The 25,170-nt window shown below is 47.0% G+C and overlaps 1 protein-coding gene across 1 annotated transcript in view; it reads right to left on the bottom strand.

Annotated features, from left to right (window-relative positions):
* Positions 1-41: 41 nt before the first annotated feature.
* The window catches only part of LOC125723328 (rap guanine nucleotide exchange factor 6), a 44,188-nt gene continuing 19,059 nt past the window's right edge, over positions 42-25,170 (bottom strand). The window contains exons 2-7 of the mRNA XM_048999813.1: positions 21,498-21,568; positions 20,074-20,130; positions 12,939-13,022; positions 5,935-6,010; positions 2,741-2,908; positions 42-322 (exon numbers count right to left, since the gene is read on the bottom strand). Coding sequence (XP_048855770.1) covers positions 296-322; positions 2,741-2,908; positions 5,935-6,010; positions 12,939-13,022; positions 20,074-20,130; positions 21,498-21,568 — 483 coding nt within the window. The 3' untranslated portion in view covers positions 42-295. The remainder of the gene's footprint in view (positions 323-2,740; positions 2,909-5,934; positions 6,011-12,938; positions 13,023-20,073; positions 20,131-21,497; positions 21,569-25,170) is intronic.

The following is a 25,170-nucleotide window of genomic DNA, read 5'->3' as shown; positions in this document are numbered from 1 at the left end:
CAAAACAGATAAAATATTCAGCATTTAAATGACAAAAAAAAAATAAAATCTTGCCATTAACCCTTAACTGAAATTCAGGTAAATACAGCAAGTTTTCAGCTGAGCAATACTGAACACAGATCAAGCAAACACAGTAGACAGACACGCTCAATTGCACGCACATGCACAAGCACACACAAACATACACACGCACAAGCACGCACAAACATACACACGCACACATGACGTTGAGACGGATATCACGATCACCACAGACAGAGTCACACGCTAGCGGACGCACATAACACATAGTGGATTACAATACCTGTGATTTAGGGCATTCCTGCGCGTCGAAATGAAATGATCGGCATCAAAAAAAAGGGAAAAAAAACAGAATCATCACACATGCCACCTTCTCAAACCCAGGTCATTGACACCAAACGCCTGAGGTTTTAAAATATGAGCCCCAGGATGCTCCCAGGACGACTTTCATGCAAGCAGAGAATGAAAAAAAAAATACAAAACAAAAATAAATAATCCATCATGCCAAGGAAGCTCAAACCATGCAGTCATAAGCGACAGTCTTACGATCTGCAAGACCGGCATAACAGGGGAATCCTATACAGCATTATGAGTACAATCTGGCAGAAATATTTCAGATTCTGCTCATACATCTTGACCACATTCTCCTTCTGGCTCATTACCCTGCTTTGCTGGATAAATAACAATAAGATTTTTTTTTCTTGGGAGGACTGGAAATGATGCGGTTTCCGACTGGGAAAAGGGAACGTTCTGTACTCTGAAGACATGGAGTTTAAGAAAATGGCACAAAAGCAGCACCTCTGGTTTCACCTGATTAGTTTGAAATGACTGAATGGACAATGTTCTGGAAAGGATGGAAAGTGTGACCGCAAGTTAACAAGCAGGGCATTAGTGAATTAGCTTTGCTTTGAAAGCCCGGCGTTTACAGCATCTAATGCTACGTTTGATTATCTCTGAGTCGTAAGTCGGAGGAAAATGTCATGAAAGTGTGTTGAAAATATCACTTCCTGTCCCAAACACACCCCTTTTCCGACGCTGATGTCGGAGAGCATTTTGTATGAGATTCCTCTGTGTCATCATTTCAACATGGCGGCTTACACAGTCAACGGTAAGGGTTTTGCTGCTTCTCCATTTAATAGATAGTTCAAAATATGTATTTTGTTAAATGTATTAATAGTAATAAATGTAGCTGGGCTCGGTCTATTTAGAGAATACTATAGCTTTTTGTGCTCAGACATCAACAATAACAGTGTTTGTGGAGGCAGCCATGTTGGTTCCGAGATGTGCATCATGCACCTCAGAATTTACAACTTCACCGAGATAATCAGCATATGCCAGCCTGCCACCACCAGGCCTTTCTAAAAAGATGCAAGATTGTGAAGAACGTGAATTTTCTTTAATAACTCAACATGCACTGAGATTTTGCATAACCTGCAAGATAAACTTGGAGCTGAATATATCAAGATGATAAACTTAATGATAGAGCAAATTGTCATTCAGTAAAAGTGTACAGTATGGCCTGTTAACTCGTGAGGGTAAGCCAGATAAAGCTAACCTGCCCAAGACTAGCCATACTAAAGCTAACCCTGCTAAAGCTAACCCCACTAAGGCCAACCTAGCATAAGCTAAACCCACTAAAGCTAACCCAGCTAAAGCTAACCTCACCAAGGCCACCCGTGCTAAAGCTAACCCCTCTAAGGCCAACCCAACATAAGCTAAACACGCTAAAGCTAAACCCACTAAGGGGCTAAGGCAAACCGCATCATAAGCTAAACCCATAAGGCAAACCCTTCTAAAGCAAACCCCGGATACGAATTGCATTCCATGACAACCAAGAAGCAATGAAAAAAATGTACTTAATTTGGTCTTCATAAAATGATTTAAAAAAGCTGCTCACACCTTTAACCTTAAAAATTCCAAGCGATCAAAATACATTTGTTAAACTTGCTGTCTTCCGGTGGCGGATTTGTTGACATATTATATAGTATGATTATATGCAATTTTTTGCCGTTTTCTAAAACTGCTTCTTAATTATCTGTTTTTATGTGCATAAATACCGTATATCCAAAATTATTGCAGAGTTTTTCAGTACGATTAAAGATGTGGAAACTAAATACAAGCATTGTGGGATAACATGACCTGTTATTGACTATCAGCATACGCATCGACATCAAACTAGCCCGAATCCAGGAACTGCAGATCGTGGGAAAGTGCAAGGCTCCATTTAACAAGCGGCAAAGTACTAATTCATTTTCATGACAGGACTGTTTTTTTTTCCCCACCAAAATATCAGGGACAGAGCAGAAGGGAACGAGTCTGTCGGCCACAAACGATATGTCTGCATAAACATGTCAAAAGATCAGGAACGTGGGTCTTGTCATTAACCGACACCCCTAAACCCTGCACAGTCCTGTAGGAGGGCCCTACATCTACCAAGGAATGCAGCCCAGATGGACATGGAGACAGACAGACGGACGCATCTTTTAAAAGCAAAATCCACACACAGTTAAAAAAAAACACAACAAAACTTCATGACCGGTACTGCAACACTTTCTACAGCATAAACCAAAATAGCTGCGTGTGCTTACTATCATCAGTAAGGCAGGGACAGAACTAGAGCAGACAGCAAATCAAGCGAAAAACGGAAAGAGAAAAGAAACAAGCTAAAACAAAAAAAAAAAAACACAACACCTACATACAATAAGGCCCAGAGACTCACCGTGTGATACGCCCGGGGTAGTGGAGGCTTCCCGACTGGATATGGGTCAACTGTATCGATGATAGTTTGCCTTTCTCCTTTCTGATTAATCTTCCGGAACCTTCTGCGGGACTGTCGGTGTGACGCTTGCCGCTGAAAATACTCCTCATTTTCATCCATATAGTCGACCTGGTAAGATGGGAAGAACGGAAAGGATGGGCTGAGAGAGTCTCGGGTGCTCCGACGGGCTGAGCAGCACAACTCAGGAATGCATTTTTGGGAAAAGCTCGGGAGAAAGACGAAATTCGACAAAGTAGGAGAAAATCACATTTCAGCGCCGTGCCCCGACATGATGCCGATTTACCTGTTCGCCTGGTTGTCAGGCAACGGTCGGGCTAGCTGCTTTTGAAGCTAGCTGTATGAAGCACCACCAAGGGGCAAACATATAGGAACGCATAATTCCTTCCAGGTAGACGACCAAAACGACAGACACGGTGCTGAGAGACGCTCAAAACTAACCAAATTTACAGGCGATTCAGCAAATCCCTACTCACACCCCCCCCCACCCCCCACCCCCAGGCACAGAGATTAATTTCTCCAGTCAGCAGGGGGGGGAATGAAAAGAGGGATGCCAGTGGTAAATTAGAGAAGACACAATATTTCCCCCATCGACAGGAGTCCAGGGCATCCAAGAAAGCGTACGCTTCGACCGCGTAGATCACTCCTGAAATCCCAAAATACCACGCGCATAAACTATCATCGCACCCAGATCCTTGACCACGGCTATCTCGATTCACGCAGATGGCATGTCTATCGGAAAACAAATCGATGCAAGAGGGAAAGAGGAATCAGAAGATGCTTTTGCTCACATACAGCTTCCCGCGTCTCCTTCACTGCAGACTCATTTTTTATTTTTTCCTCTCACAGCATACTGCCTTCTGCAGTAGACATCTCCGTACCGTGGTATCCGCTGCTATGGCAACCGCTGATTGCTATGGCAGCGCAGATTGCTGGCGCACGACCAGGAATGGAGCCCATGACTGTGTTAATGTAACTCGAGCCGCGCTGGAATAACTGTACGGCATCTGGATTACATAAAAGGCTGAATCACCGGTAAAACGTGAAACAATTAATCCCACGCAGACGATACTAAGGAGAAGGACGCAGAGAGAGAAAATGGCTGCGAGCCGCCCTCACGATGAGGGCCACGAAAAGCCAATCGCGACCTAAACTTCATCAACATTAACCAAACATCTGTTTAACGTCTCTGCGAAATCAACCTACTGGGAGATAACTGCCTAGTGCCACCCAGGTAGCAACAGCGCAAATGCAGTAGAAACCGATGACGATGGATGATCAATGGATCTTGATTTTTTTTTTCCCCCCTCCCCTTTAATGCAGAGTCTCCAGATTCCCCCAGGCTATAAAACTAAAAGATATTTCCCTGCCCAAGATCTGTGTTAGTTTCAGCAATGAGTGGCAATGAGAAGTGGACATTTCAGGTCCGGAAAGTAAAAATCCAGACCAGGATTTTGTTTCAACCAACCAGACTGGTACTCTGTGACATATAGAGTCACAGAGTACCAGTCTGGTTGGTTGAAACAAAATCCTGGTCTGGATTTTTACTTTCTGGATCTGAAATGTCCAACTCGGGTGTAAATTATCTGGCAAAAGTGCTCCCCAGTGACTGGGGGTGTAAACATTCTATACCAAGGACTCCACCGAGGTAACAAAGCCATATCCTTACATCACAAATTTCCCACAATCCCCACAACTAAAAAAAACAAACAGTCTTGTAAGAGTAGAAAGTAGGTAAGCAAATTATCTTCCTGAAATGAGAATTTCCTGATAAAAACCTACACACATCATTTACGCTTATCTCTGCAGTTTCAACCGCAATTCAGAGAAGTTTCGCTACATCTGAGGAAGAACCTGAATACAATATAATATAATATAATATAATATCATAATATAAGAACAATATAATAAGTGTCTTCAAAGTGAGACACTGACCCAAAGACAGAAAGTAGCTCTTTCACTTCTGCTATCTAAAAAGTCCCTTTAATTTCATAATGCCTCCATACTAATTATTATTAAACTACTTGCTACATTTAGACAAACCCTGTCTTTTGATGGAGTTTGCAGAGAGGTTTTCATGCATTGGTCAATGCCCTGGGGTGCTGTTGACACCATGGCACGCCATAGAAAAAAAACCCTTTAAACGGTGCCATTAATAATTCCCATGTATGCAATGAGCTAATTATGAAGGCAGAAGCATGGCATCCTCAAGTCACACGCCCAAGATCATCATTCCAGGAAAGAAAGCATTAAATTTTAATTACCGGTATGTTAAAGAGTTCAGTGGGGAGATAGAAGCGTGACTGCCAGTCTGAAAAGGATTCTGGGATGGAATGTGTCAGAAGCAGGTGACTGGGGGTGATATGATCCAGGGTAGGGTAACCACGAAGGACACTGCAACTCTACTAGGGTAGGTGACTGTGTCTCCCTCCCCCCTTCTAACAGTACAAAGGGGCAAAGTTATAAACCTGTATGTCAAAGTCAGGGACTTTGCTGACTGAGAGCTGTACTTTCGGGGAAGGTCTTCAGTAAATACAGAGTTCATAACATAACTGACTCCTGTAGTCATAAGTAGAACAGTACACTGAAAACAGCCGTCAACGTTTGACGACTTGAAGTCACGTTACTGGCATAACGCTTTGAATTTAAGAATTTAAAAACTTGATGAATATACATTTCAGAAAATAACGAGGTCAAAATGACCATTTTAGTCTCACAGCAAAAGCCTACCCTGGACAACACAATTCTTTTACACATGTAAGCACAACCTTGTAGCATAAGTTAGCCAGCATTAAATTAAATCTAGACAGACAACACGGAGACAAAACATTAAAACTGAAGAGTTTCTTTTCATCTCATGCACTTGGGAAGCTAAATGTACAGGTATGATATTTCATATAATTATATTTAATGCTTTACTCCTTTAACACATATTACTTTTAAGTAGTGCAACTAGTTTTGCACGGGAGCCCCCGTGGGCAGAATCAAATCAAACAACATTTTATACTAAAACTATTTCTTAAATCTCGAGGTAGAGGATAAACAAAAACAAAAACAAAAACAAAACCGGAGGCCAAATTCACAGCAGGTGGGGTAAACGGTAGCTAGGAAACCAGAGGGACCAATGGCAGACTCACCACAATCATCTCCGAGGGCTCCAGCACGATGCACTCACAACCACGGCGCAGACTGCCCGCCGAACGCTTGCCGAAGCTGGAGAGAGAGAGATGAATAAATGAATCAAGGATGCAGTGGAACTCAAGAGTCGAGAAGCACCGACGCGATTACTCCAGTCGGATGGATGTCAACAAAAAAACAAAATAAAATGGACTCTCACTGAGAGATGGTCATTAAGACATAGCTCTCATTTTCACAATTATCTTGGCCCTCTACGGAGATAAGCGCTCTTTTTGTCGTAGCGAAAACAGTACTAGCATGAGGTAGAGAGGACTAATGTAAGAAAAGTCAACTTTTACTTTCCAGAGTAACGGGTATTGCCTACAGGGGACTAGAAGGTGGAGATAAAAGATGACTTGTCACTTGGGAAGTTCGGTGGTTGCCAGGTGGCTCCGCTGTATAAAATAATAAACCACTAAGCAGAAGAGCTCGTTCTCAACAGTCCCACAGAGTCATGAAAACACCAAGCGGCCTCCCACAGGTCTCAGATCCCACAAACACACGTCAAAAGGGAATTTCAAAACGCGGAATGCACCTCGCCGTGACAATGCAGGACATGACGATTCGGGCCAGGTCACCGCCAAGGAGAACAACCAGCTACACATAGAATCAGACGCCCATCCCGGAGAATCAGAATTAACATTTGTGCAGCTAGTTTTCCACATTAGCCGTGCAAATTTACAAAAAAAATCGGGGGCAGGAGTGTACCGCAGAAATTCGGGATGCTTCCATCTTGAGAGAATGAGCGGCGATGATCTGATCAGTGTAATTACAAGTCATGCAAGATCCGTTCTTAGAGTAATTAATTTGTTCAGTTAGCAAGAGTCGGCTTTGCTCCAATTCTAACGTAGCATGTACTCTGGGGAACCGCCGCACAGCGCACACATATACATAAATATATAGACACACAGCATACAACAAATTAGCTGGACGAGTTTCACCATATTGGCTGTCATTGGCTTGGCATTTCTATTAAAGCAATTGATCACCATCTCACACACGTGCACATGGCTAGTGCATTTTATTCATAAGAAAGAACAATGAGGATAGTTTGCAGGGAACTTTATTCAGCAGGAACACATTTAAACCATTAGCATAAATGCGGCAGAGCTTCCAGTTTAAGATCCCGTTAACGTTGATGTGACAGACGGCTAGCAAAGCGACGTCGTACCTTTGCAGGCATTTCGTTTATGTTCGACCACATCAAGCAAATCAAGCCAGGCCGCAGTTGAACTGCATTTATATTAGAACATCAGATGTCTATCTAAAAATATTTTAAAAATGCTAAAAATAATTAATGATGAAAGGTAATGGGTATGCAAGAACACTCAGACACTAGGAATACGGGAAGAAAAGAAAATGCAAAAATGTTCTGAGGGCAGAATGAAAAATGATTGGCTCAGAGAGATACCCAATCAGACTGTAGAGGAGGTGGGTCCTAGCAACTAGAGGAGGCGGTAACGAGATTGATTGGTTGGACTATTACCATCAGCTTCATATATATGCTGCAACAAGTAATAGACTGAGCTGAAACATCGTTCTCAGTCATAATGCAAATGGGAATTAAATAGAATATAAATGCTGACTCATATTTACATAAACATGACATTTTAAGACATTAAGTCATAGACAAAAAGATATAGTTAATCAGCTGATGGGTGGGAAATGACTGTGTTACTTGGTATGAAGGTTTGGCATGGAGCAGAATGTGAAATGAATAAACAAATTTAGATACAGAGTTATGAGTCTAGAGCAGGGGTGACAAATCTTATCCAGAAAAGGCCGGTGGGTATGTGGGTTTCCACTGCCACTCCCTAATTGGGGTACTAATTAGAGCACTGATTGGCTGAGTTCTCAGACCTGGGTTTGAGCTGATCGATAGGTTAGGGGCTTTCAAAATCATGATTTTTTTTGTTGACGATTTACTATCGTACAAATAATTGCGATTAATGATTTAATCGTCTTTTTAATTCTTTTTATAACATTATCAGCCTAGAGTTAACTCTAAAAATAGTTTAATATTAAATATATACTTTATAATTAATTGAATGTTGAATACTGGAACACAGAAATAAAAATTGATTTTGGCTTTTAAGCTTTGTACAGAAAAATGTACTGGGCAGATATGACATAGATTACAAATTTAACCCCCTTGAGATAAACAGTCAGTGTTGTCAATACCCAATCTGTACGACCTACCTGATTTTGCACTGCCTGATCCCTTCATCGTGCCATTTTACGGCGAATCATAATGCCGTAAACTAATCAGTGGGATCACAGAAAGCAGCTCTATAGTGATAGAAATATGACAGTTGTGTCATTCACCTATTTCGATACAGATGAATGCAAACGATTATAGCAATTATGCGAAAATAATCGTGGTCAACTCAAATAATCGCAATCAGGCAATTATGTAATAATTGTGAAAGATCTCTTAAAGGTTATCCCAAAAACCTGCACACACACTGGCCCGTTGTGGATAAGATTAGCTACCCCCGGTCCAAGTTATTAGTTCTTTTAACAGACCTAGTGTCCGGCTGGGTCTATTAGCACTCTACACTGCTAATGCCCTCAATAATGAAGGCCTGCCACAGAAATAAATAAACATGAACTTAAGGCTTAGGGTGGACAGAAGACCTGGAAAATAGTGACTCAAAAGGATCTGGATTTTGAAAAGCTGCATTGAAGAACCCTCCGTTCTAAAGCCAAGCTGGCTTTTAAGAGCTTTTCAGTGACGCTAATATGGCTTTTCAAGGGTATGCGTGCGCACTGCCAAGCTGAGAAGACAGCCAGTCCTCCGTGACCCGATAATATGAAGGAAAACCATCAACGACTGTAAGGAAACCTCTAATCCGCTGGATCTTCATTACTCTGGGATGTCCTCCTTCAGAACACACCGGCATACCACTTATCCTGCGCCATCTCACAATCCAAGATGGCCACCATTTCATCTATGCAGCAGAGGTGGTTGAAACTGTACTGTTTGGACTGCATTTGTGATGTATAATAATTCAGCTTGTTGTTCGTGATAAAGAAAGCCAAAGATTGAACTTTAAGATAAGCGACCAAACTCCTGCTCTTTCTCAGCGATTTGATGCCAAGATAAACGCACTTTGGCGACAGGAAGGGAAAATAATAATCCTCATTGTCTGTGTTTTACAAACAGTTTCACCAGATTTAGATGCCACTGGTGGCAGGAGACCACCAGACGTGCACATTCGGGCGCCACGATAAACCAGCGTAAACTCCAGAGCCGCTGAAGGTAATCAGTTTACAGCAAAATAAGTCAGGCAGTAACACAAAGTTTTGCTCTCATTCCAGTCAGACCAATACCAAAATGTTTATGGGTAAAATAAGCGTTGTGACTAATCCCGTGCAAAGCTTGGATTGCCAGGTCAAGGATCATCATCACAACTGTCAACTAAAAAGCGTTCACATTTAAAACACCAAAATAAATGCCATTTACAACCCAACAGTGAACATTTTTGAGACAGGTGTAATATCATCCATATTTTGCTGCACTTCAAATGAATGAAGCTCACAACTTTAGACAAAACTGACATATGGAGGCTCGTGACCTCAGTCGTTCGCCATGGTTACACGTTGTCAAGGGGAGTGTCTACGGGCGTGCATGTTATGCAAAGCTCGAGACTGCTGCTGGATCTGAGACAGTCCCTTCTTAGTATGCGTGCAGGTTCCCCAGAGCTGAACACGAGAACTGGGAGGAGAGCATGTGAAGATGCGTGTGCACAGGTCCCTTCATAGATGCGTATGAACATACGTGCTGGACTGTACGTGGGCCGTCGCTGCAGTGGACAGTGGTCACATGACCAGCCCATCCCGGCACGATCACATCACAATCCCAGAAAGGTGGAGACCAGGTCAAAAGAGAATTATTCACGCCACAAACCACTGGCCCCTCCCACCCTCCTCTCAGCTTAACGTGCATCTCGGCGAGAAGGCTTTCACCCGAGTTTCATCATCGTCCCACCACGTAAAGACTACGGTGCCGACTCGACCGTGCACACCCCACCGATCAAAGAGCCCCCTCCAGCACGACGGACTGACTGTGCGGCTCGGAACGCCCAGGCGGGCGAGTCGGCGAGATCAAAGCCACCGACGGTGCCAGAGAGAGCGTCCACACGGGACTCTCCACAAATACACCACTCCTCCCCCAAAGCGCTAATAGCGAGCTTTTATTAGCTGCTCAAATCACATCCGAACGCTGACAGTCAGTCGCCCGTGGACCCAAAATACTCCCAGCATGACAAGAACATTCTTTGAAATGTTAAGTTACCCTATATTTAAAATATTTACAGAGCCCATCTTTCTGGGACTTTCCAGGTGTCCAACTCTGCTGCCTCTTCTGCAGTCAATTACACCATGTCATTACATTTCCATTGTTATTATTCTGACAAATAGCTCCTGTCCAGCCCCCTGAGGCAAAACTGTTTTACTGCATTGAATTTGTGCTGCAAAACAGTGTACTAAAAGTCTTAAATTTTGGCGAGTAAAATTCCATAGGATGAGCTAATGTACTACACAAAGATAATAGATAATTACCATTAAAGCCGAGATGACTGGCTTTGAAAGACTGTACCTTCCCCTTGCTCTGTACAGAAAATAACCCATATTCACAGCCCAGATTCTGCCTTTCAGAAGTTTCTTTATCTGTTATAAATGGAGAGAGGACTAAGGCAGCAAGAAAGTTCCGGTAACACCTTCTGATGAGTCCGGTATGCTCTCTCTCATTCTCTCTCTGATGGACCCCCTCTCGCAGTGCACGTCTGTCGCTCCCCCAGGACACCGATTTTCCCAGCTTCAGGAGATGAGGAGGGTGTCCGTGGTGGTCTGCACACAGGCGCTGTCCGCACCGCTGCCAGCATTCCCACAGACCCCCCCAGTTCCTGCCCCCCGGTGACCCCCCTGTTTGGCCAGCACTGCCTGCCAAGCCCCTCCCCCATCATCATCTCCATGGCCACGACGCCCACAAACACGGGGTAAGCCCCCACCCAAAACTTCACAGGGGGGGGGTGAAAGCCACAGGCTCACTCTCACACGTGCAAAAATAAAAAATAAAAAAAGCCAACCGCCTTTGGCGATACAAACAGATCTTTTCGGGGCTCTCCCAAAGACCATACTTCCGTAAATAATAAGAAATATCAAAAGTCAACTCAAAACCAGATTAGTGCCGATCACTACGTCACCTTGATATTTTAAACAGTGTCAAAAAGTCATTTGTCTCACAGGGAAATTCCCACAGTTCTGACATGAAGGTGATACCCCCATTAAATGAACAAAGAAATGAATCAATTGTTCATGTCACACTACAGATACACCAAAGAACATTCTGCCAGCAGTGACACCTGTCCGCTTCTCAGTCTTACCACCTCGCGTTTAAGAGGATTATTCCAACACAGAAAGCACAGCAGTGACGGTCGACAGTGGCACAAAGGCTCAAATGAATAAGTCACTACAATTATACGTCATCATAAAAATCTAGGCCACATGTTCTGCAGCCGATCTGCTGCTGCAGGTTATAGAAAGTGAATGATTTAGTTACTCTGCAAATGTATTATAACCATTGATTAATTACCATATAAACATATTTATAACCATTCGTTTAGCCACTCTATAAACCTATAAAGTTCTGAATTTAGTTAGTAAAACACAATCTTCATACTTAGGCAAACATCGTTCCTGTAGGTCAAGTACCGTTGTTCACAAGTAGAGCTTGAAACGAGCACAAATATCATGTAATTTTTCCTTTACCATAAGTTGCATCAGATAATTTAATAAAAGCAAAAAAAGTCAAATCACTACCATTCAGAATTTATGACTGAATATTTAAAAACTGCAACTTCTTTCAACAGTTTTTCATCAGGAAGGGGAGAGGGTGGGGCTGTCATCAATGATATTGGTTTCTGGAAGGAAGCAACTGCATGCCAAAGAAAAACAAACACACACATGTGGTCGGGGGGGGCGGGTAGTGGGAGACGCCGCAGACAATAGAGGAAACGTGAAACTTGCACTAAAATCCTCCATAAAACAAAAAAAAAGCTGAATTATCGACTACGATGCGAGAACTCGTCTCAGCCGGTCCCCGAGATTTCCCCACGTTTAATTGATTAGCGCCGAATTAGCCCGGAGGGCCTATGTGGCCAAGCTTCGGACGACTTAAATTTTATGCGGTTTTCCTTGACAGACGTTTAAGGTTCGGGGCTGAAATACCGCCAGTTTTATATACCAGGCGTGTTTGAAATGATCATAAATGAATTTATCAAAAAGTCAAAACTCCATATAAAATAGAACAGCCCCCCACGCAAGCGTGATAATCCCGACACAGTCACTCTGCGTTATTTTCACATAAACCGAACTACAGAACGTTTCGGAATTGACTGTGTGCAAATACAGGATTTATTGACCGTGTAAAACGGATGTGGATTCCCATTTCCCGGCCGCAACTGAAGTGTACAGAACGCGAGATGTCGGATCCTCCAGTGTAGGTTCAGCATGCAGATGTGCATAGTCCTCAAACTCTCAGCGAGCATTAACAGCATAACAGCCCCCCAAGCAGGCTTTTAACCCGCGAACAACCTGGCAGTTGAAATTACCATAGTGCCCAGCACCTTGGCAACCGTCTCCGCCCCCCCACACCGTACCCAGGGCTATACCGGGAATGTTGCGGGCCATCTCCCGACTAGGTTTAATGACACGCATTATGCAGATTCGTGTTTAATAAACCGTAGCGCCGTTTGCATTCCTGCATAATGATGGCGTCGCATCTGAGGGACCACATGTGGTCTTCAGGAAGAGAAGATCCAGATTTAGCCACAGCGGGAATGTAGGGAACATCGGAGAGATGCGGAGTTTAACCGAAATCGGAGATTAAGCATCAACGTCACCCTGCAGAGATCAGGGCGTCTCGGCGAGGTTGAAGGAAGAAAAAAACTTTAGGACGTACCTGCTTCTCGGCAAGAACATGGACTCCTTGATGAACACGGAGCCAGACAGGAGGATGTACCAGCAGGTGCCAATGTCATCGGGACTGGGGGGGGGGGGGGGGAGAAAGGGAAGGGGGTTATGAGAAACACCAAAGCACCAGACGGCCCAGGATGCCATTACCATAAAGGAGCACACGCGCAGGAAATAGCACGCACACGCGCAAAGACACACGCACCTGCTGTGAAAAAACAAACGCGCACACTTCACGGTTCACCAGGGATGACGATAAGCTGACAATAACATGCTGGGGGGGAGGGGGGCTTTGTCATTTCCACAAAAGTCTGAAAAACACCCCGGGGTCATCCGCAAGCGGTCGCAGGAAATGCGACAAAAGGGACAGAAAGGTTGAAGAAACGGCGCGGGATGCAGAGAGCCCCCAACATGGGGACAGCTCCCAGATCGCTGGTGACTTGGCTGAAAGGTAACAAATCTCACACTGATTAAGCAACTTCCTTTTGGACAGTGACATCACATCCTGGATATTAAAGACCCCAGTTCCTAAGGTGACTGATTAACAATTAACATCACACAGTTGGCTCGAAGTGGGACACAGAAATAAGGGTATGTGACACAGGGACAAGTAATGACAAGAGTCTGAGTAATGGAAATGCGGTTTAACAAAACCAATCTTAAATAAAGACTATGTCACAGGTAAAGTGAATCAATGAGGCCAACAGCTGATAAATTTAACAGGGACAGGAGAATGTATCACTTTGCTTATACATTTTTCACTTTCCCTGCTGAGAATGGCAGTGGACTGTACTGTACTGGTGTTACAGTATGCATATATTAAATGTGCCACCTTTCAGAACTCTATTTATACTTTGATCGATTGCTTTATGTACAGTTAAAAGGATCATACTACTTGTATCTGCACACCGACATTCCAGTAAATAACTGTATTCCTTACATACACTAAAAAAAAGTAGTCATACTACTTTTATAAAGCATCATACTACGTTTAATGTGCATGAGTATGTTCCGATCTTACTGAATACCTACTGCAGACCTATTTGGCCGTGTCTTACTCCATCCCATTTACTATTGGTCAGGTCGTGAAATCCCGAAATTTTGTTGCTGTCAGTAGAAAAATCGAGGATGTAAAAACAGTTCTATCCCGTGTGCTTCATAATCCTGGGTCAGAGATAAGTTCAGAGCAGCACGATGTTTAAATGAAGAGGCATAAGCTCAGCTGGGGGGGGGGGGGGGCCTTTGCAAACACTCAAGATTGTGAAAATACAGCTTCACGGCTACGCGGCGGAGGATTAAAACAACGTGTGCGTGTGTGGAGCTGGCAAGCGCTGAAAAAGAAGACGTGACTGTCGGTCCTCTCTGTGTACAGCATCGGATAGCAGGCAGCATTGTAACGAAAGAGAGAAGGAACATCGTTTCCCACAAGGACTCAGAGTTAAAAGCCTCTTATTCTCCCAGAAATACAGAAATTTGCCTACCCGGCCCCTGGGTGGCATCCATTAACCCTGAAACCTTACAGAAAGCCCCCCCACCCACGTCCCGCCGCTATACTAAGGAGCTGACTCAAGTGGCCCACCTACACGGCGACTGGCTGCTGCTGTCTTTGCTCCCGGCACATGCGACAGAGGCCGGCATGTGTGAAATATTCATCGGCCAGCCACCGCAGAGGGGCGGGGGCCACGTTCAGCGGCTAAACTGGGTCAGCCTGCAGGCCGCAGATTCTGGAAGATGTTTCTCGACGGCGTGTGGCATTCGGCGACGCCGCGCAGACATCACCCGACGTACAAATCTCATTTCTGCTGAACGAACTTAAAGCAGAATCACGAAGCTGGATGAAAATCACCAAAAGGGGAAGTGCAACACCTCCCACTGTGACTTCGGCAGTGTGATGGCTTCCATGCTGTGACTTAATATCCACCAATACATAATATTCAAACCACAGATGGCCGGCTACTTGTCTGAGGTTATTCCTCTCGTAATTTGCGTCAGCAGCACGTAGCGGTGATCATCTGCCTCTGTGAATGTCACTGATTTATCAGGACCTGCTTCTTCACCTACGTGCGGTTTGAGACACATGTGATGGCAACAGTCACATGCAGAAAGACATTATATTGGATTCTATATGGGGAAAATATACATGGCTTAATTTTCTCCTAGAACAACTGGGGACTGGGCTTCACTGCAGTAAAAAAGGGACTAGAGTAAATATCCAGCTGGGGACTGGACTTCACTGTAGAAATGAAGGACTAGAGTAAATACCCAGCTGGGGACTGGACTTCACCACAGTAAAAAAGGGACTAGAGTAAATATCCAGCTGGGGACTGGGCTTCACTGCAGTAAAAAAGGGACTAGAGTAAATATCCAGCTGGGGACTGGACTTCACTGTAGAAATGAAGGACTAGAGTAAATACCCGGCTGGGGACTGGACTTCACCACAGTAAAAAAGGGACTAGAGTAAATATCCAGCTGGGGACTGGGCTTCACTGCAGTAAAAAAGGGACTAGAGTAAATATCCAGCTGGGGACTGGGCTTCACTGCAGTAAAAAAGGGACTAGAGTAAATATGCAGCTGGGGACTGGTCTTCACTGCAGAAACGAAGGACTAGAGTAAATACTCAGCTGGGGACTGGGTTTCACTGCAGTAAAAAAGGGACTAGAGTAAATATCCAGCTGGGGACTGAGCTTCACTGCAGTAAAAAAAGGGACTAGAGTAAATATCCAGCTGGGGACTGAGTTTATATAGAGTGAGGAGGGAATCATGGGACAAAAAGGCAACGGCCATCAGGACATTTGGGGGCTGGGGGGTGGGGGTGCTTTACTGCAGTGAGAGAGGAAGTGGGAAATCAGGCAGAGATGAGCAGGCAGTACAAAATGCTGGACGCACGCCTGGCCGAGTCTGGCGCCCAACCCCCAACCACAGTCTGACCAGCTAACCACCAGAACGACCCCGCCTCCTCCTGCTTCCCATTGGCAAACGTGTGGCCAATAACCTTTAAAAAGCAGCCAAGAAAAAGGGGCTGTCACCAAGAGCTTTGGGTTGTGTGACGGCCCTTACCTCGGCAGGGGAAAAGGCCATCGGCGCGGTGGCAGTGACAGGAGGACGGGGAGTGGCCGCAGGGCAGAAGGACGAACCATCCCAAATCTCTGAACTAGAAATCCCCACTGCAACACACCTGATTTATATGCTGAAAGCAGACTAACAAACGAATCCCCACCTTTTTCTCTCTGGTGACGGGGCGCTCAGACAGGACCTTCTCAGGATTAGAAAGAAAGAAAGAAAGAAAGAAAGGAAGGAAGAAAGGAATGACAGACGGATGGATGGGAGGGAAGAAAAAAGGAAAGAAAGGAGGACAGGAAGGAAGGACGGACGGACGGACGGGAGTGAGGAAAAAGAAAGAAAGGAAAGAAAGAAAGGAAGGATGGATGGGAGGGAGGAAAAAGAAAAAAGAACGAAAGAAAAAGAAAGAAAGACTTTGGTGGTGAGCACTGCACTCATATTCACAGTGAAGCAAATGCTAATTTAACACAGAATGTGGGGATTCACTTTTGGCCTCCACCGTCTTGAAGGACAGATTTGATGTGTGCAGAGTCAGACTGCTCTGTTCCTCCAAAACGAGAGCACGCAAACCATTAATCAGCAGGCTGTAGTAGAAGCACGCATTTGTAGCCACACACACACATCAGATACATTTAAAGCTACCAGTTAAATGCCCACCCTGACTGGGCGAACACCATCACACCCAAACGAATGGTGTCCACAAAGCAAAGACATTTTTGTTACACTTTTTAGGAACCATGAACTGCTTGACATGGGTGTATCATTGTGAGTATTACAGACAGAGGGCGATGTTATAGAGGGGCTCTACACACTACAGACAGGTCTCCCCATGTTATAGAGGGGCCCTACACACTACAGACAGGTCTCCCCATGTTATAGAGGGGCCCTACACACTACAGACAGGTCTCCCCATGTTATAGAGGGGCCCTACACACTACAGACAGGTCTCCCCGGGTTATAGAGGGGCCCTACACACTACAGACAGGTCTCCCCATGTTATAGAGGGGCCCTACACACTACAGACAGGTCTCCCCATGTTATAGAGGAGCCCTACACACTACAGACAGGTCTCCCCATGTTATAGAGGGGCACTAGGCACTACAGACAGGTCTCCCCATGTTATAGAGGGGCACTAGGCACTACAGACAGGTCTCCCCATGTTATAGAGGGGCACTAGGCACTACAGACAGGTCTCCCCATGTTATAGAGGGGCACTAGGCACTACAGACAGGTCTCCCCATGTTATAGAGGGGCACTAGGCACTACAGACAGGTCTCCCCATGTTATAGAGGGGTCCTAAACACTACAGACAGGTCTCCCCATGTTATAGAGGGGCCCTACACACTACAGACAGGTCTCCCCATGTTATAGAGGGGCCCTACACACTACAGGCAGGTCTCCCCATGTTATAGAGGGGCCCTACACACTACAGACAGGTCTCCCCATGTTATAGAGGGGCCCTACACACTACAGACAGGTCTCCCCATGTTATAGAGGGGCACTAGACACTACAGACAGGTCTCCCCATGTTATAGAGGGGCACTAGGCACTACAGACAGGTCTCCCCATGTTATAGAGGGGCCCTAAACACTACAGACAGGTCTCCCCATGTTATAGAGGGGCCCTACACACTACAGACAGGTCTCCCCATGTTATAGAGGGGCCCTACACACTACAGACAGGTCTCCCCATGTTATAGAGGGGCCCTACACACTACAGACAGGTCTCCCCATGTTATAGAGGGGTCCTAAACACTACAGGCAGGTCTCCCCATGTTATAGAGGGGCCCTACACACTACAGGCAGGTCTCCCCATGTTATAGAGGGGCCCTACACACTACAGGCAGGTCTCCCCATGTTATAGAGGGGCCCTACACACTACAGGCAGGTCTCCCCATGTTATAGAGGGGCCCTACACACTACAGACAGGTCTCCCCATGTTATAGAGGGGTCCTAAACACTACAGACAGGTCTCCCCATGTTATAGAGGGGCACTAGGCACTACAGACAGGTCTCCCCATGTTATAGAGGGGTCCTAAACACTACAGACAGGTCTCCCCATGTTATAGAGGGGCCCTACACACTACAGACAGGTCTCCCCATGTTATAGAGGGGCCCTACACACTACAGACAGGTCTCCCCATGTTATAGAGGGGCCCTACACACTACAGACAGGTCTCCCCATGTTATAGAGGGGTCCTAAACACTACAGACAGGTCTCCCCATGTTATAGAGGGGCACTAGGCACTACAGACAGGTCTCCCCATGTTATAGAGGGGTCCTAAACACTACAGACAGGTCTCCCCATGTTATAGAGGGGCCCTACACACTACAGACAGGTCTCCCCATGTTATAGAGGGGCCCTACACACTACAGACAGGTCTCCCCATGTTATAGAGGGGTCCTAAACACTACAGACAGGTCTCCCCATGTTATAGAGGGGTCCTAAACACTACAGGCAGGTCTCCCCATGTTATAGAGGGGCTCTACACACTACAGACAGGTCTCCCCATGTTATAGAGGGGTCCTAAACACTACAGACAGGTCTCCCCGGGTTATAGAGGGGCCCTACACACTACAGACAGGTCTCCCCGGGTTATAGAGGGGCCCTACACACTACAGACAGGTCTCCCCATGTTATAGAGGGGCCCTACACACTACAGACAGGTCTCCCCATGTTATAGAGGGGCCCTACACACTACAGACAGGTCTCCCCATGTTATAGAGGGGCCCTACACACTACAGACAGGTCTCCCCATGTTATAGAGGGGCCCTACACACTACAGACAGGTCTCCCCATGTTATAGAGGGGCCCTACACACTACAGACAGGTCTCCCCATGTTATAGAGGGGCCCTACACACTACAGACAGGTCTCCCCATGTTATAGAGGGGCCCTACACACTACAGACAGGTCTCCCCATGTTATAGAGGGGCCCTACACACTACAGACAGGTCTCCCCATGTTATAGAGGGGCCCTACACACTACAGACAGGTCTCCCCATGTTATAGAGGGGCACTAGACACTACAGACAGGTCTCCCCATGTTATAGAGGGGCACTAGGCACTACAGACAGGTCTCCCCATGTTATAGAGGGGCACTAGGCACTACAGACAGGTCTCCCCATGTTATAGAGGACTACGTGCATTTTTAATGCTCTCTCATGCAAATGGCCTCCCAGCATAAATTTTCTTATTGCTTTACTCTTTTTGAAATATATAAGCAAACCAGGATGTTTTTCTTTAGCTGCTAGGGGGGGAAGGCTCGGTACTCATCTACGCTTCAATGCTCAGAAACCCTGCGACACTGTAACATTTTTGTTCTCCAAGAGCAGACAGAAAGGATGTCGGCCGGTTCCCAAAGCGATTAACCCGACCTGACGTGCCATTGTTATTTTTTATTTTATTATTCCTAAAACGATGGGCTAGTGCCTCAGACTGCGCCTCCCAAATCCCCTCAGAGCTGACGTGTGTTTGGGAGTGGAAGTGAGAGGGAGAGAACTTTCTGGCAAGTGTGTTAATTAGTCCACTGAGGTAGTTGGCCACTGCAAACACAAAAGAGAAGCACTTGAGAAAAGTTTGGGAGATTTTAGAGTCACCCCATTGGGGAGAACAACATTGGGGGGGGTTCAGATTGACTGGGAGAGCAGAAGGTGTATAATCCTGCATTTATTCAGGCTAGCAAAAATAATGCGTTACGCACCATCAGCCGCACGACTGTGCAAACAGCGCGACGCACCCAAGCTAAACGCACCTTCCATGGCCATGCTTCCAACAAACACGACAGGCTATGAAGAAGTGCAACCTATTTTATGGAAAATGCACATATTTTAGCATTAATGGGAAATGTTATTAATGATCACTCTGGGGGCGATACCAGCATTAAACTGCATCGTTACGTCAGCGTTCAGGAAGACAGGAGCCCGTCAGTGATGAATAAGATACGAGGGAATGCTTGCTGGTGTCCAGAGCGGGGAAATGGGTAATGTTTCACGTGAAAAAGAAGCAGGTATCCCAGACGGAATCAAAACAGATAATCCAGTTAGTTAAACAGGTAATACTTACTAGTATAAAACGGCGTTGGCCTCGTGCCTTTCGTACCGCACAGTTTCACACATCATCCTGTGGGGAAAAAGGGCAGAGGAGTGAGGCGCAGTGTTCAGGAAGGAGACTGCGTAGAGCGAGCCCTGAAGGGGCGGGGCGTTCAGGAGGGAGACTGCGTAGAGTAAGGCCTGAAGGGGCGGGGCGTTCAGGAGGGAGACCGCGTAGAGCGAGCCCTGAAGGGGCGGGGCGTTCAGGAGGGAGACTGCGTAGAGCGAGGCCTGAAGGGGCGGGGCGTTCAGGAGGGAGACCGCGTAGAGCGAGCCCTGAAGGGGCGGGGCGTTCAGGAGGGAGACTGCGTAGAGCGAGGCCTGAAGGGGCGGGGCGTTCAGGAGGGAGACCGCGTAGAGCGAGCCCTGAAGGGGCGGGGCGTTCAGGAGGGAGACCGCGTAGAGCGAGGCCTGAAGGGGCGGGGCGTTCAGGAGGGAGACCGCGTAGAGCGAGCCCTGAAGGGGCGGGGCGTTCAGGAGGGAGACTGCGTAGAGCGAGGCCTGAAGGGGCGGGGCGTTCAGGAGGGAGACCGCGTAGAGCGAGGCCTGAAGGGGCGGGGCGTTCAGGAGGGAGACCGCGTAGAGCGAGCCCTGAAGGGGCGGGGCGTTCAGGAGGGAGACCGCGTAGAGCGAGCCCTGAAGGGGCGGGGCGTTCAGGAGGGAGACTGCGTAGAGCGAGGCCTGAAGGGGCAGGGCGTTCAGGAGGGAGACCGCGTAGAGCGAGCCCTGAAGGAGCGGGGCGTTCAGGAGGGAGACCGCGTAGAGCGAGCCCTGAAGGGGCGGGGCGTTCAGGAGGGAGACTGAACACGCCATCTGCTGGCAGAACTAATAATGCAAACACCCCCGCCTCACATGCGAAAGTCGGCTGGTCCACATGACCAGCCCTCCCTGTCTGCTCAGATTAGCTTCCAGTACTGGGGGGGGGGGGGTTGTTTTCACACAGATGATCAGCTCCTGTTCCTCTGTCAAGCCCCAAGGGAGCGCAGGGAGGAGCGGCTAATACCTCTGTCTATGGCAGGCGGTGCAGACAACTGGAAAAATGAATCAAAAATTTTACACAAAGGATACAAAATCCCTCCAAACACAGATTGTTAGGGATAAAATGAAACCAGTCAATAACGGCCCAGCGGGTGGGTGGCAGAGAGCCTTACAAGCACACTCACCCCACCATGTGGCCCCGCCATCCCCAAAGCCCTGGAGGTGCCTCCCAGATAGCTCAAGAACTGTGAACCCCCCCCCCCCACCCCAATCCACAAGCACTTGTGCAAGGCATACTGGGTGAAATGCTCTGGGGCAAAAGGAGCTTAGCGGTATCATTACCAGAAGCACGTTTAGGCTGAATGGAAATGCTGCTGTTTGAGTGGGAGCTTGAACCTGGGGGGGGGGGGCAGCCCTTACCTTAACTGGTGCTCCCTCAAGTTGGACAGAGCTTCCATTCCGTGCAGGTACGAGTACACAATCTCCAGGTCCTGCGGGAATAAGAGTGGAGAAGTCAGAGTGGGAGGGGTCTTCAGGACGCAAGGGGCCCTGGTGCGCTTTAAAAATCCACATGTGCAATCCTCATACTGGGCGACAGGGGGCGGCGACGAGCAGGAGCACAGGGATCATTTTCACACTTCAGCCCAGTGACCCGTGGCCAGTGGCTGCCTGGATTTAAATCAGGGAGAAGGCCTCGTGTTCACGCGCTGACCTTTAAAAACACCCAGGGAGGGACATCCTACCGCTTAATTAAAAACTAGACGAGTGGCGGCAAGGCAGGACGGGTGGTGGTCTCAGACACTTCCCACTATGTGAAAGAGGGGGGGGTTCCAAGTTGGAAAAACAACAGAGGTCCGGACGACACGCCCGGCAGTAGGGCTCCCATCCTGAACCCTCGGCCATGACCCCGGATTGGGATCTCCTCACTCAAAGAAAAACATCATTATAAAGAAAAGACTCGACTGCAATTGAGCTGTAAGACACACAGGTGAGGAGGCTGTAATCTGATATCTCAAGCTCCCAGTCGTCGAACCAGACAAATCTCAACCTCACACGCAAGAAAAAATACATATATATCGTTTTAAAAATCTGTTTTTATAAAGCAGAATATTTTGCTAGAAAAATACTTAAGCCTCACGCCTTCGTGTTATAAGACTGCATCCTGCATCCACTTATTTTTCTCCAGGTGAATTACCTACTGCCAAGAATTCGGTAGATTTTCTAGCCATTTAAATCATAATGAACCATTAAAGCAGTGATTCTTAATCTTGTCCTCAGAGTCCCTTAGTCTGTCGACATTTTTGCTCCCTCCCAGCTCCCGTGGACTATCTGGGGGTCCCCGAGGACCAGGTTTGAGAAACACTGCATTAAAGGAAAATTAAATTGAAGAGGGTCAGCACGCCCTCTACTGGTGACAACCAAGTACTACGACGCCAGTCCGAATTAGCAGTAGCTACTAGTAGATGTATCAATAAATATATTGAAGTCATCCATCCATCTTCTAACTGCCAGAGCACAGAGCTGCGACATCAACCTTAGATCACTTTTTTAAGAAAAAGGCTAATGGTCACAGAAAACAGGCATTCAGGGGTGAAGGGCAGGGAATGAGCACGTCAGCAGTCTCCTGCCGCTGAGAGAAGACCAGTCTCACACCCCCCAGCTGGGGAATACACCATTGTTAACTGTATTAAATTAATTGCAACTGAACACAGAAAACATCCACAGTGATAATGTAATTTTAAATCAGTGATTCATTACCCACTTACCCTGTGCCACAGGACCAAAAATGAAACATGTTCTGCGGATTTAAATTTATTTGTAAATCATACACAGACCAGGAACGACTTCACAGGACAGGATAAAACAAAGCTTGGTGTTTCGGCAAATACACACAATAACCACTAGGGGGCAGGGTAGACCAAAGAGATCCACCACGGGCCTTTGTGTGAGCAGCAGCTGAACAAAACGAGTGTTACATAAAGAGCCCATTTTTCCACAGAGTCTGGGTTATGGAAATATGCACACAGAATGTTAACTTTTAAATTTAATGCTCTGCCTTTCAATCACGGGAAAAAAGACCAAATACAAAGGAAATGCAGAGCGATCTGCAGAGCAGCATGCAAGCACTCTGCAGAGCAGCATGCAAGCACTCTGCAGAGCAGCATGCAAGCACTCTGCAGAGCAGCATGCAAGCACTCTGCAGAGCAGCATGCAAGCACTCTGCAGAGCAGCATGCAAGCACTCTGCAGAGCACCGAACCGCCGAACGGGAGTCGGAGACATAACGGGCCAGACAGCACCGGACACCAGAAAGCAGTAAATGTCAGCGACTCTGGCTTTAAAAAGTATTTGTAGGCTCTGGAGCGTAAATGTCACTGAGATGCTTTTACGGTAGCCAGGGGAGGGGGGGGGGGGTACGTCATCTGACGCACTCGTGCTACACTCGCTCGTCCTTCAACAAGTCACACCTCTGGAGGCCCGTTAACCTGTCATGCAGGGAAGTGTCCTTAAGAGGGCAGCACTGAGAGGAGCCCAGGGCGGGGACACCAGGTGACACATGGCAGAGACAGAAAGGAACACAAAACCAGCTGGCAGGACACAGCACACAACACAACCCCCCCCCCCAGAACGTGTTTGGAAGGCATGTGTAAGGAAATCTCGCTTTTTGGGGAGAGGTGGGCGTGAGGAATTTTTAATTAAAAGAAACAGCACAGACAGCTAGTATTTAGCAGGTATTTCCTCCCTTCCCACTGTCTCTCTTGCGTCACATGATCCCCATGCTCCTGCGGGGGGACATACACGCCGGACAAGGCAGCCATTCCAGTCATTCCATGCTGACAGGCAGTGGGCTATTCGGATGGGGTCAAATTCCACCCCCCCCCCCCGTGCCTCTGACACACTCCTCTGGGCTGCAATCGGCACGTGCTCCTCAGCCAGACACAGCGAGCGGACAAGCCGTGTGCGATAAGTGACGCAGAGGTGTGTTGATACGCCTTTGCCTGTGACCGTGACAGACGGGGACAGAGAGAGCGAGGTGAAGAGATAAAGACAGAGGAAAAAAAGAAATGAGAGAGAGAGAAGGAGGGACAGGAAGAGGTTTTGAACTGCTCAGTTGAGAGCAGGGGGTCTCCATTCTGCCGTGGCTGACCTGTGACCTCACTCAAACCATCTACTTCCCCCTGGCCGGGAATCCACTTGCCCTCGATTTCCGTATGCGGTCGGATGAGATGTGCTCGCAGAAATGCGTGATTGACACAGGAGGAATGACAGGATTACCAGCAGAGGTGAGCAAAGGAATCCAGTGTCGCTGACGTGATTTCCCAGGCTATTTATAAAAAAACTGCCCCCCCAAAAAAAAAAAAAAAAACAACGTTAATGAGTGTCACTCAAACTAAAATTTAAAAAATGACCACAATGCACAAGTTCCAATACACACACACACACACACACACACAGTCAGCTGAGTTTAAGGGTCAGGAAAACAGCAGGCTTTACACGCAGACCATAAAGCCAATAGAAGGCACTACCAGCACCATCATGCCCTCCAACACCAGCCCTGGGAGGCATTTTAATCCGTCCAAAACCAACAGCGATTAAAGTCACCGCCCGCAGTCCGCTCTCAGCGGGAGGGCGTGCATTCCGCTAGCCGGTCGACGTCTTCCCACACTTTTGCGGCTGAAGATCCCACACACAGAGCGGGGGATGGGAACGGCCCACGATTTCAGGCAGAGACGCAGCCAGCTGAACCGCGTGGTGGGGGCGGGCGGGGGCGCAGTTCCGGATAAAACTGTATTCCCTACCCGCCATGATGCTAGCGCCTTGCTAAAGCACTAAAAAGAGACAGTGTGGATTAACCGGGTTAGGACTCCGGGCCTGTGATCAGGAGGTCGCTGGTTCAAATCCCAAGGTCGGCAGAGTGATGTCACTGTTAGGTTTCTCAGCAAGGCCCCTAACCCTCAAGTGGCCCAGAGACTATCTGGTCCTACTTTCTGAAAAATCTGTAGTTTAGTATAAAAGCTTCAGCTAAAAAGACACATAAAAGAGGTCTCAAGGAACTGAGGAAATTCTAGGTTCATAGTGACAGACAATGAACG

Source organism: Brienomyrus brachyistius, unplaced genomic scaffold (genome assembly GCF_023856365.1).
Source record: "Brienomyrus brachyistius isolate T26 unplaced genomic scaffold, BBRACH_0.4 scaffold47, whole genome shotgun sequence".
Lineage (NCBI taxonomy): Eukaryota > Metazoa > Chordata > Actinopteri > Osteoglossiformes > Mormyridae > Brienomyrus > Brienomyrus brachyistius.
Note: the sequence above shows the minus strand (reverse complement) of the source record. Positions and strands in the feature narration are given on the sequence as shown.